The sequence below is a fragment of the Phoca vitulina genome, unplaced genomic scaffold, assembly GCF_004348235.1.
Source record: "Phoca vitulina isolate PV1807 unplaced genomic scaffold, GSC_HSeal_1.0 scaffold16, whole genome shotgun sequence".
NCBI lineage: Eukaryota > Metazoa > Chordata > Mammalia > Carnivora > Phocidae > Phoca > Phoca vitulina.
The window spans coordinates 10,197,016-10,215,192 of NW_022589719.1; the positions used below are offsets into that span (position 1 = coordinate 10,197,016).

Sequence of the window (18,177 nt, forward strand, 5' to 3'; positions counted from 1 at the left end):
TCATAAATCACTTTGTATTAATAACTTTGTGTGTTACACCTGCCAGGTGGCCTACGCACGAATTAACCAGGACTCATCGCCTCTGAACCAACAGGAAAGTCATGATGGGATTCTCAGGCCCTGCAGCTGGTACGTCAGGGTGAGATTCAAGACAGACAGGACTTAAAGACATCTTTCAAGTAATAGCACATGGACAAACAGCTACTCATCTTCCACATGAAACTGCTGGAAGCTACCTTGTTTTAGTTCAAGTCTAAAGTGCAAGCTTCCCCGCTGCTCCGAGCCCATTCGTAATAGCAGAGTAGTAACAGAAAAGGGCTCACACTTTGGGGTCAGACAACCCCAGGCTGAGTAGTCAAGTGAACCTGAGTGGATTTCTCTGATAACCTGAGCTTCTTATCTGTTAAATGACCTTGGGTAAGTCACCCCAACTGAGCTTCAGGTTCCCAATCTGGAAAATGGGGTAACACTGGCAACCTTAGAGGGATGACATAGGGACAGAAGGAATGCCTGGCCTGTAATAGAAATACATGAGCCTGTTGGAGAAAAAAGGAGCTAGGGGGGATGGTCAGGTTGTTTCCAATAATCGGGAGAGTCTAGAGTGGAAAGATGGAAATCAGTGAGAGGTTCACTGAACTTGAAGTGCCTTCCAAAATTTGTAAGGACCCATGCCAGTGAGAACTAAATGCCCTGTTATGACAAAAGTCCTAGACCGATCTGACCCCTGATTCCACTCTACTAGGTCATCTGGCAACTGCTGCTAGAAGCACTTTTTGCAGGTGAGAGGCTTCCGTTGAGCCAAGTGGTAGAGTGTAATCTCACATCCCCTCTCACTCTCAGCACCATAAGGTTGCCAGGGTAACTGAGCTATTCTGGTCCTTCCCTATGGGATCCCAACTTTATCCATATCCCATGGGTTCCCTTTGGCCTCATGTTCTGCAGCCCCTGCTGAGGCCTCTTACTTCTGCCACACAAGATCAGAGGGGAAATGAGAAGAGAAGGAACTGACCATGCAACTGGACCTTAGCATTTTATTTCCTTACCATTTTATTTCCTTAGTTACAGCACATTTCCATTTACAGAGTACTTTCCCTTATAAAATCTCCCAGTGTTTACTTCTAATCTACTAAATAACTCCTCTGACCTCTTCTTGTTTTTACCCTTTAAATATCTGTTGATGGTCCATTCACCACATTCCCCATTCAGTTATTAATGGCCCACAAAAATTTACTAGCAGCAATCATTTACTGATTAATCTGCACGACAATCCAAAAAGACAGGTAGTATTAATCCTTAGTTCTGCAGAGGGAAACCAAGGGGAAAAGAGAGGTTAACTCAGTTGCCCAAGGTCAGTGGCTAAACAAGATTATAACCAGGATCTATCCTGTCTTGTACGTTCTATAAACACTTCCCACAGTGCTATTCCCTTTCTTTACAAATCAGCATTGTCAAGGCAGCTAGATCTTTCTGTGTTGAGATTCAGTTTCACACAACAGTTTAGAACTGTCAAGATTCAACCTCAAGTAATTCTGCCTGTTAACACTTCATAAATAAAAGTTGCTAAAATTAAGAGATAATAGTACTTGAAAGCCAATTTTACAAAGAGAAAAGAGAAGTGAAAAGATCAGGATTATAGACCCAGCTCTGCCACAAAGAAACTCTGAGAGAGTCACTTAACTTCTCTATATCTCTGAGTTACCTATAAAAATGGGATTATGCTGAATGTTATTTAAGGTACCCTGCTGTTTAAAACAAGAAGACTGAATAACTATTAAAACAGTTCAAAATATAAAGTTCCAATATCCAATGGCTGCCGAGATCATGCTTACACTGGTATATCCATTCATTGTTAATGAGGTACACAGCCACAATCCCCTTGGAAAGCAAGATGCCAATACACAGCAAAACACATAAAGAATTTCATATCCTTTTACTTAGTAATTTAACTCATACAACGTTTTACCCTAAGAAATAAGTCAATAGAAGCAAAAAGGCATACATAAACGAAAACGCAAATTTCAGTGCTAGGAATCAGAGGAGAAATTATCAAATATCAATATTCATTTTTAGAGGAATCCCTTATTAAATAAAAGCACAGAACAATATTAATGTTATGTTGCTATTTAAAAGGATGAACATGAAAATTATGCAAAGTCGTTGAAAATCATGTCAATACTATCCAATGAAAATAGCCAGAAGTAAAAGAGCAGATACATACTCTGATGCCAACTACATAAAATGTGGATAGATCGACAAAGTCACGGGAAAACTGAAAACAGTTATGTTAGCAATTAGGCTTAGTTTTAAAAATATTTTAACTGTTGTTAATGCTGTTTTTCCATTCACACATTTTATCACCTCATCAATTATTTAAAAATTTCTCAGCCCCTGCTTTAGTTTGATGGAAAATGAATTTTAAACTTTCTGCCTAAATCTCCTGAGTAATTTTTATTGGTTGACATATTATTCATGACATTATTCTTCCGGAGTGATTTCTGCTCTTTACTATATAATTCTTCAGTGTCTTTAGAGATTCTAAAATCTCAGAACCCTTGCCTTCTTTCCCTCACCTAAGAGGATTCTTTTAAAAGATGTGTCATCCAATCTAGTTTTGAATAACCCCATGATTGCCTTGTAATGCTAATATCTGGCCACTGCCTGACCCAGGAGCCCACATTTTTCCATAACCCTGACCTGTGGGTGTCTCTACAGTAACCACAAAGTTGCCATTATCCTTTTCTTGGTGTATCTAGGGTGGTTTCACATTCCAAGTTTGGGGAGCTTTACAGCAAAACAACTTATCATTTCAGGGGTTTTAGGACATCCGTTGGTTCACTTAGGAAAGCTGCCCCCAAGGAGCACTGTGCTAGGACCCTCCCTTCATAGAAGGACTTTCACATCCTCCTTCATTTCTTAGAAATATTCTCTTACTAGCAGGTCATTTGTACATCTTTGCTCATAATATCTGGGAAAGACTGCAGAGCCAATGAATTAAAAATATGATTCTAGGTCTCATGTGTGCCAATGAATGCCCTCATTAAAGCAGCATGAGTGAGATGAGATGGGTTTCAAAGCTTTCCGTCCCTTTGCCCCAGAGCCGCTGAGGCCAGGCACTGAAAGGATGCACAGTAAAATTAAATATCTAAAAATTCATCTTTAATTAACAGAATTGGATTAAAGCTAGACACCACCGCATATCATATGAGAAATGGCTGAGCTGGCTTCCAAGTGCTCTAATTCAATTAGGACGCAGTGAGTGACACTCGGACGGGAAAGGTTAATTGGGGGCGCCAGAACGCAATCATTCCTTACCTAACCAGTCATTAAACTTCTTAACCTCTGAGGGCAGTCCCAGCTCGGTGAAATCGCCTGTGTGGAGAAGGATGTCCCCATAAGGCATCTGGATACCATCTGTTCTGGAGTGCGTGTCTGAGATGCAGACAAACCGCGTGTGGCCCGCTGGTTTTGGAGTGTCATATGGGATGGGGTCGACCCTAAAGTAGACATAACAGATCCCATAACAGTTAAATATATTAGAACCCTCGTAATTGTCATTGCACATACATATCGACGGTTATCCGTGAACGCACCCAGATAAACTGAAGCAAAGGCAGAAGGGGCTTTTGCAACAAGGGAGACTTTGGGGTGCACAGGAGAAAGCATCCCCCATCTACGACCCCACTGAGCAAATTCAAAAAGGCTTACTTACCTGGGAGGAGAATGAAAAGGAAAGAATATCTTACATGTAAAATCAGAAATAACCCAGGAAATGGATAGAGTGATTAATGGTGAAGTTTAGGGATACTGAACCCCAACTGGGGAAGCAAAATTATGCTATTTTCTCTCATCATGCTCCAATTGATCCCACTACTCATTAAGAAATGGATAACTACATTTATTCCTTCTTAAACATGCATAACTTAAGCAGTGAACTAATTTACGGAGAACACCTCGCACATGCTTTGCCAACTGAGATGTGGAGAGATATAGATAGTACTTATATTTAATTTCCTTTCCACCACCATTCGACACCTGTATCTTCTTGTTTTTGCTAAGTGATTCACAAATCAAACAGTGGGGAGAGAAGGTGATATCAAAATAACAGGACTTAAAAGAAAAACACTGAATGTTAAAAGAACTTTGTCAAGCTCCTTCTTTACCACAGTGAATTATCTGCAGTTCCAGTTACACCTTAGATGACTTGCAACGCTCAAATGCCTTGGGCAAAGATTCTATTCAGTATAATTCGTAAGCCTTTTAATGGGTGTGTATAGATCTACATATGCATTAATATATGTATACTTTTAGAGACCTAAGCACTGTGAAATTACACTAGGGCATAAGAATCAAAAGGCAAAATGATCAACCCGAAGCAAAGAAAATGAAACAGAACAGTCTCACTTAATTGAGTGTAACAAAGTGTGCTAAATAAACTTCGTAAAGAAATGCAAATATGACTCTTCAAGCATACAGTTTTAATTATTTAAGGGGTTTGTAGCAGAGTTAAGGATGCTTTAACTATATTAACTCTACACTGACAGCTTCCTTTAATTTCTCTGTAGGAATGTACACTTATTTTGGATTATGGGTGAAAAGAAGCAGTTATAAAGGCAAAGAGAAGGTCACAAGAGAGGCAAATATGCAATGCAGAGATCAAAGTGTGAAACATTAAATAAGGAACAATATTTCATGTCACAGCCCCGCCCTGCATCGTTAACATGCAGCAGAGAATACACTGAAAGCTCAACACGAGATTCCCTATATGTGTTGTCTCTACAGGCTTTAATTTTTCTTCCTTTTTTCCACTTTTCTGAAAGAAACGATCTGTTTTAACAATGGCAATTTTAGTGAGGAGAATAAAGACATCGATATACAACCTGGATAGTCTTGAATTTCTTTTAACGGTTAATCTTTTAATGTAATTTTCTCTTTGTCACAGGAGAAGGTAAGGAAGTGAGAAGAAAGGAGAGCAAGAAGAGAGAAAAGAGGGAGGAGAGGGGGAGGGACCGTGAACTGGTTAACACAGTGGGTCTAACTGGAAACCCAAAAAGAAAGTTTAACTTCTGCAAAAAATTAATGAATTTTTCCTGTAAAGGCTAGAAATTAATAATGCTATTACCATGGAGAATGTTATTCACTAATCCACTGAGATCTCATGAGTAACCTGGAAACCCTTCTGATTATTTCCGATGTTGACTTTTCTATATATATAAAAGTGTCTGGTGTCTTCCCTTCCATTACTGAGACTCTATTACACTCAGTCTTAGTGGTTCCAGTCTCGTCAGTATCTCCTGTCTTCTAAAAGTAGTTTCCCGAGAGAATGAATGACTGTTTTCTGCAGCTGACTGGAAGGGAAAAGTGAAAAGTGATAGTAATACTCTGTTTCCATGTCAAAAGTTAAGACGCTCGCTGAAATGGGACTGTGCACACTGATACTTAATCCACCAACATTTGAATGAAAATTAAATAAATATCAACCACTGGACTTCTAAATACATGAATAATTCAAATACACGTATATGTATATACAGACACACATAAGCACATCTTTATTTTCCAGTTCTCAACCTAATGGTAATATACAGACACAGTCCCTATTTCCTCTTTTCCGTAACTCAGCTGAGCTCCAGGCACAAGTCAAAATCCTTTACAAATCCATCGGAACCTCTCAGAGGGACATGCATTATAGTTATCATTTTGAATTTATTAGACAGAAAGTAGCACAGATAGAAACCCTTCACTGTGCACAGGCCCTTATTCTGTGACTTCTCCTCGGTTTAGAGAAGCAAATCATCAGATGGTACATAATCTGTTTCCCATCTTAGTTCTAGACTGGGCAATAACTTTCTGAGGCCACTGATGGGAACACCAGTCAGTTTTAAGTGGCTTCCACTTTCCTCCCCACCTTCCCACCTCCTCCAGAGAAACATTTAAATGTCCAACAGAATTAACAGTGAAAGAAAGGCCAAGGAATAGAAAAATAGAGGGGAAAGGGAAAAGGGAGAAAATGCGTCTTCTTAGCTTTGAGCTGAAATAAAATGAGTCAGAAGGACACAGGAAGACTGTCAGAGAAGATTCACCCATCAATATCACCAATTTGATGTCACCAAAGGGAATTAGGTAGACGTTTAAGAGAGGTATGGAGGATTGGTTCAAGGTAGAGGCCTGGGGAAGGGAAGGGGGGAGGTATAAAGAGGCAAATGCGGAAGTCATGTACATCCTCTGACCCAGAGACATGGATGTCCTCTGTTACCCTCAGGACTCAAAACAAGGCAAGAGATGGTTTCAGGAGACAAGACAGCACAGCATGTCAGAGGAACGCTGCAGGATAACATGACAAATTTCACCCGGGGGGGGTCACAGGAAGGAAGACATGTCCACCCAAAGACATCCAGAGTTGAAAATAAGACATCTAGCAGAGTAGGCAAGTTGCAACAGATATAATTAAAGTTGAGACCACCCTCGGGAAACTACTATTTCCAAACTGGGCATTTGGTAAATGCTTTGGAAATAAAAGTCAAGGCAGTCAAATATTTTCAGTGTAACAGCATGTCTAAGGGACACCCCGGCTACCGTTAGAAGATCTACCTGTTCGCATTGTGTGGAGACCCACAGACTACATTTTCCGTCTTAGTTAACTTCACTGCTTACTGTTGATGCTGCTGCTTTCTCAAATGATCGACCATTTCCCCTATGGCATCATGTCAAGTATCCTAGCAAGTGAGTATCTTACCAAGGCAATCTAACCCCCAGAGCCAGATTCAAATATCACAGTGAGATTTGCACGTACATTTGAGTACACCCAGGGGAAAACAAGATGACATGGGCAGATGAGAAGAAAACACAGCCTCATAAAATCCCAGAGCCGGACAAAACCTTAGCGGGCATTGGGTTCAACACTTTACATGAAGCTTCTACCCCATCGCTGCAGTTTGCTTCCCAACGTTTCCAGAGAAGGAGAGCTCCTGAGCTCCCTCTTCTTCCCTGGGGCCCCCCATTCTGGTTTTCTCAATTGTTCTACTTGCTAAAAAGTTTCTGATTCAGAGTCTACACCTCTGCAAGCACAGAGAAAGCTGAGCACGGTCCAAAGAGACTTAGCCCAGAGCCCGAAAATGAACAATGTTGGCTGAGGTATTTGCTTCTGGCAAGTCGTTTCATTCTTTGGGGCTATGTTGCTATGAGGATATAAATCGTCAAATACTGGGTCTGGCACAGAGCACATGCTCAGAAAGCAAAGACAGAGAGTGACATAAGAGTGAAGCAGGCTTGACTATCTGCTTTGACTCTCACTCCAGATTTATTAACAGTGTGACACCAAACACGGGACTCAACTCCTGTGTCTTGGTTTCCTCACCAATAAAATGGATATAAAAATAGTACCTCTCTCATAGGATTGCTGTGACAATAAAAAAGTATCATGTACTCAAAGCATTTAGAACAGTCCGACACACAGCAGACACTCAGGAAGTGGTTTTTGGCTTTGTTTTGTTTTTTACTAAGTAGTCGTATTTTTGCTACTATTAGTAGAAATAGTATCTTTTAGTTTCTCTGACCTCCATCTCTTCTGTTACAAGGAGGTAACAGCTACCACAGGGGGACTTTCTGAGAGTTAAAGGAGGTCACACAGGGCGCCTGGGTGGCTCAGTCAGTTAAGCGTCTGCTTTCGGCTCAGGTCATGATCCCAGGGTCCTGGGATCGAGGCCCGCATCGGGCTCCCTGCTCGGCGGGAAGCCTGCTTCTCCCTCTCCCACTCCCCCTGCTTGTGTTCCCGCTCTCGCTATGTCTCTCTCTGTCAAAAAAATAAATAAAATCTTAAAAAAAAAAAAAAAAAAAGGAGGTCACATAAGCAACACCCAGCACAGTCCGGACATACACTCCACGGTCAGTAATTACATTGATTTCCTTCCTCTTACTTTCTTCTTTCATCCCAATCTTCTGCATTTGAAATACCAGAGAGTAAGAATCCAGTCCCATTTTCCCTCTGACTGTTCTTCAAATATTTGAGGACAAGTACCATAACCCCCTGATATCTTCTCTACTCTAATTGAGGTTTTTTCAGCATTCCCTTGTGTGTTAAGATTTACAGTGCCCTCAGAGCCCTAGTGGTCTCCTCCTCCATACGATCCGACGGGTCTAAACGCCTCCCTGGGCAGTGTCAGAATTCGTGGGCCCATGAATTCATTGGCCAGTGAGCTGCGTATCAAAGACAAATGTTGTTAGGTGCAGTGGAGAGATGACGGTGCTGGGCACACTGGTGGTCTTTCTGAGAGGCGCTATCGTCAAAACATTTTCTAATTCAGTCTCCAGGGTTTGTGCCAAGCCTCAAATCTTGTTCTCGAAGCTTGACTGTCAAGTGTTTATATATCTCATTGCATATTCAAACAAATAAACCATTCTCATTTTTCCAGTCTTGACGCATTAGAGTTTTTTTACTCATAAAAAAATATGATAATATTACTGCTTCCACTATGGAATACTCTTCTGACAATATCTGTTATTTGTCCCAATAACAAATTCATACAGTGTTTCAAGCTCCATTGATAGATCTTCATAAAAGCTGTTATCATGTCGTTTGTTATGACATGGATTTCTTCTTTAGACCATGTGTGCAGTAAAAGCCTTGTGTACACAATTAGCCTATAATTCAGTGGGAGAATAGATTATTACCCTTACAAAGCATTTTAATGGGAATCAAATGTATTTACCACCCCCATTCCACTTGAAAATCCTGATGCTGTTCATGCATTCCACTGACTTTATCTCTAAAAAGTTTTCCAAGGTGACATTAACCCTTCCATTTTTTTACCCAGAAAACTTGGGTGGCATGAAAGCCAAAGTTATATCCACCCTAGATATACTGTTTGCTAAAGATATGCAAAGCCCACCAGCAAGACAGTGAAATCCAAATACCTGGTGTAAGTTAGTAAAATCACAGAATTTTATATTGGAAGAGACTTTAGAGATAGTCTAATCCTCTGTTCCACTTCTTTGAATATCTTCTTCATGGTCCGCCTTACTCATGTATACTGCTACTTAGTTTCTGTTAAGTGGCCTACCCTTTTTATATATTTTTTAAAGTTTTGCCCTAAACAATATCATTTATGAATTCATGACAGAGATATGCTGGCTTTATGTTTTAACTACACATTAAAATAAACAGAGAACTACTACAATTTAAAGGTTTCTCCACTCTAAAGAACTAGAACTCAGATTTCCTAACTTCCAATTTCTCTTTCTACCCACTTAATTTTGGAAACTTAAAAAGATGCTAGCACTTGGAGAATAAAAAAGATAAAAATTATAAAATGCTAACAAATCACCTAAACTCTAGTAGCCACTAAGATCTAGTGAGTCTGCTTAAAATTATTGGAGTTCAGTGTCGAAAATATCCAAATTTTAATGCTGTGTATATTGACCCCTCAATTCTCATGTAGGTTATCTAGTCAAAAGGAATCTCTTAAAACCTCAAAAAAAAATCTGTATATTGTAGTATGTTGGGGGAAGTGAGCAATTTGAAAGTTTGATTTTTAGAATACTGGTAGAAATTAAAAGTGTTCCTCATTCTCAGGTATGTCAAGTCACGTGTGCAAACTGATTGTAAATGTTTCCAAATACATGTCTCTTTAAAAGGACTACTTTAGGGACACCTGGGTGGCTCAGACGGTTAAGCATCTGCCTTCAGCTTAGGTCATGATCCCAAGGTCCTGGGATCCAGTCCCACATCGGGCTCCCTGCTCAGTGGGGAGTCTGCCTCTCCCCCAGCTCATGCTCTCTCTCTCAAATAAATAAATAAAAATAAAATGTTTAAAAAAAAAAGGGACTTTAGTTGACAGATGAGCCTCATTGTTTTTTTTTTTTGTGTTTGCTTGTTTTGTTTGAAAAGCCCTGTTTGTGGAGTCGAGGAGGTCCTGTACTTTTACTCAGTGGTCATCACTTAGCAAGGTGACCCTGGGCTAGTCACCTCTCTTCCGGCCTCTTCCTTAAGTGTGAAAAGAGGGGCAAGACCCAATGACCCCCACATGACTAGCTGCATGGTTTCTACATCACTATTTGTTTAAGGCTTCAGAAATAATTCAGTCTCTTAAGTAGCTTAAAACATGTCCTTTCTCTTTGCAATTTTATTCTCTGCTTTCCTAGACAATGCAAAGATAAACGCAGTCCAGATCCATCCAAATATAATCCGAATTAGCCAGACTTGATATGGAAAGAGAAGTGAAATTGCAATGTAGGACTGTAGAAAAGACTTCCAGGGCTATCTAGTGTAAAAGAGAGCAAAGCCAGAATTCCAGTTACCACAACAAAACAAAAATTAAAGGGCATGTGATTTAACTAAGTTGCGTCAGAAGTGTGGCTGTTCTCATTTTTCTCAAACTATGAGCTGGCGAAATTCTCCCACTTTAGCCATCGTGCCCGGGGAACAGTAACGGTGCTGAAACACAGTAAGTAAGCATAACAGAACCAGATGTATAAATATATTCACATTTGTACCAAGGGCACTGCTTTTCTTTAACCGCTGAACTGCTGTATCAACACTGTTCTATCACCGACTAATTATAGCTAACAAAGCCCACTGCACAAAGTATGTCTCGTCTATTTTTTCCTAGTACAGAAGTACAGTGCCGACATTCAATGAATATTAAGTGGTAACAACTGAATTCTTTGAACACTGTATCCGATATGAATTCATGGTCTTTCTACCAATGCCATTCAGGTGTTTTAGTGCCCGTCAGGCTAGCGATTTTATGAACCACTGAAGCCTCTCAGATGGCACGTTGTTGGGTCATAAATATCTCACTGGAAATGTACTATATCCAGAGTTAAACGGTTCCCTCTCTTCTAACCTAAGAACCAAGTTAATCGGCTTACGATTCTGCGTGGAGGCCTGGCGTCTGAGAAAAAGGGGCATGTGACGCCATACTGAGTGTCTGTTATTCCACACAGTGGGTCAGGCATTCGGTCAATAACCATTCCTTAGGCACCTACCTGTATGCCAGATACCATGATAGGTCCTAAAAGGACAAAGAAGCAACAAGCATGGTTCCTTTGAGGATTCTGCAGTTGATCTGTCAATCATTTATTCACCAAATGCTTACTGACATGCCTGGTTTCTGCACATTCAGTCGTTTCACAACATTTAAACAGGTGACTTTCGAAACAGTGTGCAAAGTAAGGCTCTGTGAGGTGCTGTGGAGTAAAGGAGAAAATGCCCGGCACTGCTTGCAGGCTGGGAAGGAGGACAGGGGACATTACAGCGGGCAAAGGACAAGGTAGTATGCCCGTTTCAAATGCCTAGGACAAAGGATCTTAGGCTCAGGAAGCAGGAGAGTGGCAGGAAGCTGGAATTTGAATTGGGATTTCAACAAGCATAGGATTTGGAAAGTCAGGCAGAAAAGAAAGGCTGTCCAGGCAACAGGAGGAGCAATGTGGAAGCACTTAGCATGTGCAGGGGCCTCCGAGTAAAGAGGTGTGGCTGGGGCGGTCACAAGACAGTGAGCAGTGGAAGGTCTGAGAGGCCAGACTATGGAGAGCCAGATGGTGGGGCCTGAAGCAGCCCTGAAGGCCATGGAAAACAGCCTCCTCCCTCACCCACTGAGAGGTGCAGGGGGCCACAAAGAAAGCAGGCTTTTACAGGAAAACTAAGGCTCTGTGCAGAGTGTGAGGGGAGGTGGGGGTGGGGAATGGAAAGATGGAAAGACAGAAAGGAGAGGGTATGGAACAAGAGCAGTAGAAACCTGATGATGATACTAAGACCGAAGCCCTGGTGAGCAGACCTCAGTGAGAATCTGAGAAGTAGCCACAAATGAGCTACAGCATCCTACGCTGTTAGGTCTCCTCTGGCTCCATCCTGAGCACACTTATCACCGATCTGGTGCTACGGACTGAATCTGTGTCCTCCCCTAAAATTCGAACGTTGAATCCCTAATCCCGAAGGTGATAGTATCAGGAGATGGAACATCTGGGAGGTAATTAGGTCATGAATGGGACTAGCGGCCTCATCAAAAGTGACACGAGAAAGATGACCTCTCCTGCGGCCATGTAAGGACAGGGCAAGAAGGTAGCCCTCGACAAGCCAGGGAGGGGCTCTCACCACCAGGAATCAAATTGGGGGGCACCCTGATGCTAGAATTCCCAGCCTCTGAAACTGTGAGAAATAAACGTTGCATAAGTCACCCAATCTATGGTATTTGTTATAGCGACCCAAACTGACTAAGACTAACTGGATACAGACATAAACTTTTTTGGTTGAAAATAACAACAGTAATAATGAGGAGCGACGGCAGCAGTCTTCATTTAGAAGGCAGGCACCATGTGATGCCCTTCACGTGATGGTTTTCATCTAATCCTTGTGGCAGGTAGCCCGTCTTTCTCCCATTTTACGAACGAGGAAACGGAGACTCGGCAAAGGCGCAGGGCTAGTAGGTGGCTCTACCCCAAAGGGCTACTCAGCATCTGCTCTGTCCTTCTGCCATCCTCCAGCTATACAACCTTCTCTTACACGACACAACACCCCCAGATGTAAGAGCAGACTGTCCTAAAATGGAGTACACCGGGCTTTTTTTTACCTCAATAATTACAATTACAACTTCAAAGACAAAATGTGGGTTATTTGCAAATACAGGTCCATCTGAAAACGTCTTCATCTGGCTCAGTCCAGTAGAAAGAACCTTAAGGGACATAAAAAACACAAGCATTTAATTTTTTAAATGTTGGGAGTGACATTCAGGAGGAGGTGTTGGGTCTAACTGACTAAACAAGATTTTTTTTTTATTAAAACTCCTAAAGGAGAACAAATTCTACTGTATTTCTCTACCATTCCAACTCATCAAAGCCAAGTTTTCAAGGCTTAACGTCTCACAAGTACTTGTTAATGGAATTCATTGTTTAGTTAATTGTGCTTATCAGAAGTACAGGTAGCTTCATATTTGCATGGCTAATGGGCCTCCTTTAAAGTGTGTGGCCATTTCAGTTGGATTTTAATGATCTGTAATTTTTTTTTCCAACTTTGGGTTGAGTTGATTGACTTACTTTCAAAAAAATCAGTCATGCCTCAGGCAAAAAGACCATTTTTGCTACAGTTGGGACATCTTGTTAGTACATTTCAAAACAAATGCTTATTTGTAAGGCCACTTAACATGATGCCAATATTTAACGACCTTTCAAATACAATAATTTTCAGACTCAATATATGATACTCTGGAGCCTGTTTCATAACAATAAAGAGAACTATTTTACCTTACATCTTTACCCCTTGCTGAAATAGCTAGTCCATTATTCAACCATAAAAATTACATAGTTCCCACACAACAGAAGCTGCCATGGAGAACTTTTTTCCTCTCTGGAAATGAATACTTACTACCTTGGTAGAGTATGTCATTGTTTACGTGATTATCACAAGGTTGGTATATCGAAGGTACAGAACTGATGGATGACTGGCCCATGATGGAGCATATAGTATCTGGTTGAAAAGAGAATCAAATCTAGGTCTGACTGTAATTCCAGTGGTCAATTTACTTTGAATAGTAACAAAGGGAATACCTTCTATCATGTTATAACTTCTAATTAGCACTGACCAAACTCTGCCCAGATTTCTCTGGGGAGTGACACGGAGCAAGGTCCACCAATAGGTACGACTAGAAATTAGTCTAGTCCTCCATCCCAAGCTTTTAAATGAGCCATTTTATTCATTTAGCTCACAGATCAGCAAGCTATAGCTCATACGAAAAATACAGCCCAATGCATGTTTCTATAAAGAAAGTTTTACTATAGCACAACGACATTCATTTGCTTAAATATTATCTACGGCCACTTTCAACCTACAAGGGCAGAGTCGTAATTGTACAGATGCCCTATGGCCTGCAGAGTCTAAAATATTTACTATTTAGAACTTTCCAGAAAAAAGTTTGTCTACTCCTGATTTTGTCACTCAACAAACATTAAGCAACAACTGTATGTTAGACATTATATTACTAATAATAACACCTAATATTTAGCAGTATCTGTAATGTGCTTTCCTATATTCCTATATTATTTCCTATATTATTACTATGAATCATCTCAAGATCTCTGCATGATGTGTGTGCATGTGCACACACACATGCATGTGGTTGTTTGTATTCTCCAAATTTTACTTAAGATCCCACATTAAGCTTGGGACTCTTGATTTGGAACCTGTCTAAATCATGAGTTTCAGCCCTTTGCTATGCAATCCTGTTTCTCAGAGGTGACTTTGGAATGAGCATCCTTTTAATGGAATGCTGAAGCCTCTGGGCATTATCTGATCCCATAGGGATAAATGCCTTAGCCTTTGGGCTATTTTACAACTTGGTAACTTGTAGATAAACGAAAGCAATGCAAATAATTCTTATCTATAGTTGCAAGTAAGTTCTGTCCAGTGGAGGTTCAACTGACTCCCCCCTCCAGTTCTGAATCCATTTTTTTTAAAGATTTTATTTATTTTTTTGACAGAGAGAGAGATAGGGATAGCAGGAACACAAGCAGGGGGAGTGGGAGAGGGAGAAGCAGGCTTCCCACCAAGTAGGGAGCCTGATGCAGGGCTCGATCCCAGGACCCTGGGATCACGACCTGAGCCGAAGGCAGACGCTTAACGACTGAGCCACCCAGGCACCCTTTTGAATCCATTTGTAAATTCATCTCAACATTCTTTTAGTCCAAATAAATTTGTGGTTCTCCTGTGAGCCTATTACAACAAATTTCTTGGTTCCCTCATTTACTAGTGAGTTAAATAAAAATTTTAACAAGTGTTCGTTTTATATCCGTGTGAGTCAGGGTTCTGAAGAATTATTCTTTAACAGGGGTTACCAAGATGCCATTTACCATCTTGAATCTCACAGTTTTGCTTGGGAGGGTGTACATATCAAGATGTAATCAATGTGGCCCTAAATTTTATATACCTATGAAGGTATGGGAGGAGGGAGAATAAGAGAGAACACAGTGATTAAGAGGTCACTTCAAGGGTCATTTTTGTCACTTAAAGCATCAATAAGACCTAGGTTTAGACCATGGCTCTGCCTGTGCCCAGCTTTGAGACCCTGGACACGTTACTAAACTCCTCTAAGCCTTCGTTATATGTCATCTATAAACTGGGGATGATAGCAGTAGTTCCCTCACAAAGTTGATTAAACAACTATTGCTTATAAAGGGACTGGTGCATATTAAGTGCTCAATAAATGTTAGACATCATTACTGAGATTCTTCTATGGGCAATATTGAAGAAAGGAATTAGTTCTATTTGGGGACGGTGAAGTCTTCCCAAAGTGGGTATATTTGTCTGGGTCTGGAAGGAGTAGTAGGAGTTCACCAAGCAGACAGCTAGAGTAATGTCCTTCAACATAAAATGAACAGTATTTTGTTTTGTTGTGTTTCATTTTTTTCAAAATGAGAGGTGTGAAGGTGAGGAAGGTAAGTCAGAGTGCCAAATTTACAAGAAGGCAATTCCCAGGTAGACACTGAATTTATAAGGTGACCTGAATTTTCCTAAAGTTGTTAAAGCCTGTACCTCTCTACTTCACTTCAGGACTGCTAAAGCCAGGTAGGAATGCATTATTCAGATACTAATCTTCACAAAATCCAGAGACCAAATCATCATGACTACAGTTATGACTACTCACACCAGTTCAGTACACACTGGGGACAAGGGTATAAGACCACATTTTACAGGAGCCAAACGTATACATTGTACTTTTAACAGCTTTTATTCAGTGCAAACTCTCTCTCTCCCCCACCCCTTTCTCTCTCTCATTCTGTCTGTCTTTTATACACCCATGAAAATAACACACAAATCCAATTACACTCTGTTCTTATCCTGGCCACACCCAATTTCTTTCAGTGTCTTGTTCTATGTCATTTCTACATTCTATTACTGGTTTCAGGATAGTTCACATATAAAATGATCCTGTTTTATTTCAAATCAGTGACTTCCCTGGATACTTTGGATAAGAATAAATTTCAGATAATTCTCAATTCTGAGTCAATATTTGCTAAAAGTTTACTAGAAAGTCTTCATCCACCATGTTTGCATAATTCTGTTTGCTCCTTTTCACTCCTGCGTACACCCATTTGAATGCTGAACCGTAGAGGGCCAGTTATCTGACCTGTGCCTTCTGCAGAGGGCCTACAGGTCTGCTAAGACTCAGGCATGTCACCTATCTCTTTCTGCTAGAGCAATGATGGATAAGATGAAAAGGAGGTTAGATATACTTTAGCTTTTTGGCAGGGAAATAACTTCTCCATAAGCTTTCTCCTTTAAAAAAAAAAAAAAAAAACCACACACAACCAAAAACCTTACAGGTACTCCCTGTGCCCAACTATCAGATATCAGCCCGCCCCCAGTCTCCGGAGGTTCTGCTGTGTGATTGTTTTCAAGCTCTCTTCCTCGAGAAGAGGTGAGCACGTGACCGCTGCCGTCCATAAAGGCTGAAGTGAGTGTACTTAGCTAAAGGGCATTGTAATAATTTTTCTCTTCCACGTGAGAAAGTTAGCCTTGAAAATTCTCTGGCTCAGTGCCTGTTTTTAAATCATCTTTTAGGGAGGGGTGGCCAAGGGGGCATGTTGGAGCCAGTCCCCTTCTCACTCCCGTATCAACTGCTCTTTAAGATCACAACAACAATAACAATAATAATAAAAAGACGGTAGCCCCTATCAAGCCTTCAGATTTGCTTTCAAGGCAGTGCTAAAGACCCGATATTTTAATAAGCAATGCCTCCAAATGCTCATTGTGGGAAAGCAGTCCTGGCTGGTAGATTAAACTCGATTAGCATAGGGGCTGGCGCTGTTCTATACAGACAACATGATTCCCGTTGGAATCGAGGGTGAAGGGTGGCCTGAGAAAGTCACTGCACAGATTTGTAACCCCCAACTACAAATCAGCTTCTGATTCCAAAGAAATGACTGTCTTTCCCCCACCCATGCTGTAGCACGTCGTCGTGTTAGGAAACACAGTCAGAATCGTGAACCCATTTCAATAAATACAGCAGCAGGACTAGAATATAATTTTTCCTTGTCCTGACTCCTAAATGTTTGTTTGTTTCAGGACCCATGGCCAGACAGTATTCCCATTAGGACCCTGCAGAGGGGACGTGAGAAGAGCCAGGAATTCTGATGTGAGTTTGCCAAAGCAAAACTTTGCGGAGCACTCTTAGCTATTTAGCATACAGATAATGTGCAGAAGCACTTGGCCTGAGGGGAGGGACAAGCTAACACACACCTCCACTTGATGCTCCCACAGCTTGAGTGGCTGAAGAAATGGGCTCCTGAATGAAAAGGTAAACCTCAGCCAGGCCTTCCAGGGGGTTCCCTAAACAGCCTTCACTTGGGAAAACACGCAATAAGAACCCCCACAAAATCAGTTTAGGGCTGGTCCTTTTTTGATGAGAGGCCACAAATCAATGTAATCGGTGAATAGTGCTGCTAGGTTTCTGGATTCAAGTTATTTTTTTTTTAACAGACGACTGAATATAACTCAATTTGTTCTCCACAAACTGAACTCCTGTGGGAAAGTTCCAGTTACAACGTAAACTCAAGTCCATTACTCTGCCCCTTCTGTCTGCCTGCTGTTCCCTCCTTCATCTTTTACTTGCACATTGGTATATTCCTTCATACTTTTTCAAAAAACTGGTTCATGTATAATCTGGTTGCATCCTCATCTTGCAGGTAAAAAGATCAGTGTTATTATTCGTGTTGAGTCTAAGATCCAGAAGGGTTAAGTGACTTGCTCATGGCCAATGTTAGCAGCAGAAATGGATCCAGGCTCCATGCTTCCCAATGCTCAGTAATAAAAACAAAAGTTACCCTCTGGGAGTGCTATTTACCACAGTGCTTCAGGCACTGTGCCAAGCAAGCAGTTTATGGACATTATCTCATCTACTCCTTCCTATAAGGTGGTACTATTAATCCCATTTTACAGATGTACTGGGTTTCTGAGGTTAAATAATTTCCCCAAGGTCAGCGATGTCATAAATGGGGAAGCCTCGATTTTAAGGAGAATCTGTCTGACTCCTGGCTTACTCGCTTACACTGCCTGCCTCCCAGGCATTACCTGCTTCCATGTAAATCCAATGTGAAACTGAAGAAATACAAGTGTTCTCCACATCTGAACATTTCGAACACTAGGTACTACTTTTAGATACCTAATAAACTTCTGAAATTCTAGTTTTATCC

At 41.0% G+C, this 18,177-nt stretch overlaps 1 protein-coding gene across 6 annotated transcripts in view; it reads right to left on the reverse strand.

Annotated features, from left to right (window-relative positions):
- The window catches only part of MPPED2 (metallophosphoesterase domain containing 2), a 170,688-nt gene that overhangs the window by 118,748 nt on the left and 33,763 nt on the right, over nt 1–18,177 (reverse strand). For all 6 annotated transcript variants that reach the window (XM_032413864.1, XM_032413861.1, XM_032413862.1 and 3 more), the window contains exon 3: nt 3,313–3,494. In XM_032413864.1, coding sequence (XP_032269755.1) covers nt 3,313–3,494 — 182 coding nt within the window. The remainder of the gene's footprint in view (nt 1–3,312; nt 3,495–18,177) is intronic.